Here is a 1,358-nt window from a genome sequence, read left to right on the forward strand (position 1 = left end):
AGATGTAACTAATACCAGGGTCCTGTCTATATCTCCTCCCTCTCTCTACAAGATGTAACTAATACCAGGGTCCTGTCTATATCTCCTCCCTCTCTCTACAAGATGTAACTAATACCAGGGTCCTGTCTATATCTCCTCCCTCTCTCTACAAGATGTAACTAATACCAGGGTCCTGTCTATATCTCCTCCCTCTCTCTACAAGATGTAACTAATACCAGGGTCCTGTCTATATCTCCTCCCTCTCTCTACAAGATGTAACTAATACCAGGGTCCTGTCTATATCTCCTCCCTCTCTCTACAAGATGTAACTAATACCAGGGTCCTGTCTATATCTCATCCCTCTCTCTACAAGATGTAACTAATACCAGGGTCCTGTCTATATCTCCTCCCTCTCTCTACAAGATGTAACTAATACCAGGGTCCTGTCTATATCTCCTCCCTCTCTCTACAAGATGTAACTAATACCAGGGTCCTGTCTATATCTCCGCCCTCTCTCTACAAGATGTAACTAATACCAGGGTCCTGTCTATATCTCCTCCCTCTCTCTACAAGATGTAACTAATACCAGGGTCCTGTCTATATCTCCTCCCTCTCTCTACAAGATGTAACTAATACCAGGGTCCTGTCTATGTCTCCTACCTCTCTCTACAAGATGTAACTAATACCAGGGTCCTGTCTATGTCTGCTCCCTCTCTCTACAAGATGTAACTAATACCAGGGTCCTGTCTATATCTCCTCCCTCTCTCTACAAGATGTAACTAATACCAGGGTCCTGTCTATGTCTCCTCCCTCTCTCTACAAGATGTAACTAATACCAGGGTCCACTGTTTATATGTTCAGAGAGACAGAGAGAGACTAGGTGTGTTTATATTTACCTGTCTATATGTCTTCTCTACACAGCGGTGAGTCGAGCCCCTGTCCCCATGGCGGTGGTCCGTAGGGAACTGTCCTGTGAGTCCTACCCCATCGAGCTACGCTGCCCCGGCACAGACGTCATCATGATTGACAGCGCCAACTACGGACGCACCGACGACAAGATCTGTGACTCGGACCCAGCGCAGATGGAGAATACTAGATGTTACCTGCCCGACGCCTACAAGATCATGTCCCTCAGGTGAGCTGATCTAGAATTATAGTTCTACGTCTGTCTGTCTGTTCATCTATCCATCCGTACAAGATCATGTCCCTCAGGTGAGCTGATCTAGAATTATAGTTCTACGTCTGTCTGTCTGTCTGTCTGTCTGTCTGTCTGTCTGTCTCTCTGTCTGTCTGTCTGTCTGTCTGTCTGTCTGTCTGTCTGTCTGTCTGTCTCTCTGTCTGTCTGTCTGTCTGTCTGTCTGTCTGTCTGTCTGTCTGTC

The 1,358-nt window shown here is 46.5% G+C and overlaps 1 protein-coding gene across 1 annotated transcript in view; it reads left to right on the plus strand.

The window, feature by feature from the left end:
* The window catches only part of LOC139374623 (adhesion G protein-coupled receptor L3-like), an 11,174-nt gene extending 10,035 nt beyond the window's left edge, over positions 1–1,139 (plus strand). Inside the window, exon 2 of the mRNA XM_071115654.1 lies at positions 901–1,139. Within this exon, the coding sequence (XP_070971755.1) occupies positions 901–1,118 (218 nt within the window). The 3' untranslated portion in view covers positions 1,119–1,139. The remainder of the gene's footprint in view (positions 1–900) is intronic.
* The last annotated feature ends 219 nt before the right edge of the window (positions 1,140–1,358 follow it).

The sequence above is a fragment of the Oncorhynchus clarkii genome, chromosome 19, assembly GCF_045791955.1.
Source record: "Oncorhynchus clarkii lewisi isolate Uvic-CL-2024 chromosome 19, UVic_Ocla_1.0, whole genome shotgun sequence".
Classification (NCBI taxonomy): domain Eukaryota; kingdom Metazoa; phylum Chordata; class Actinopteri; order Salmoniformes; family Salmonidae; genus Oncorhynchus; species Oncorhynchus clarkii.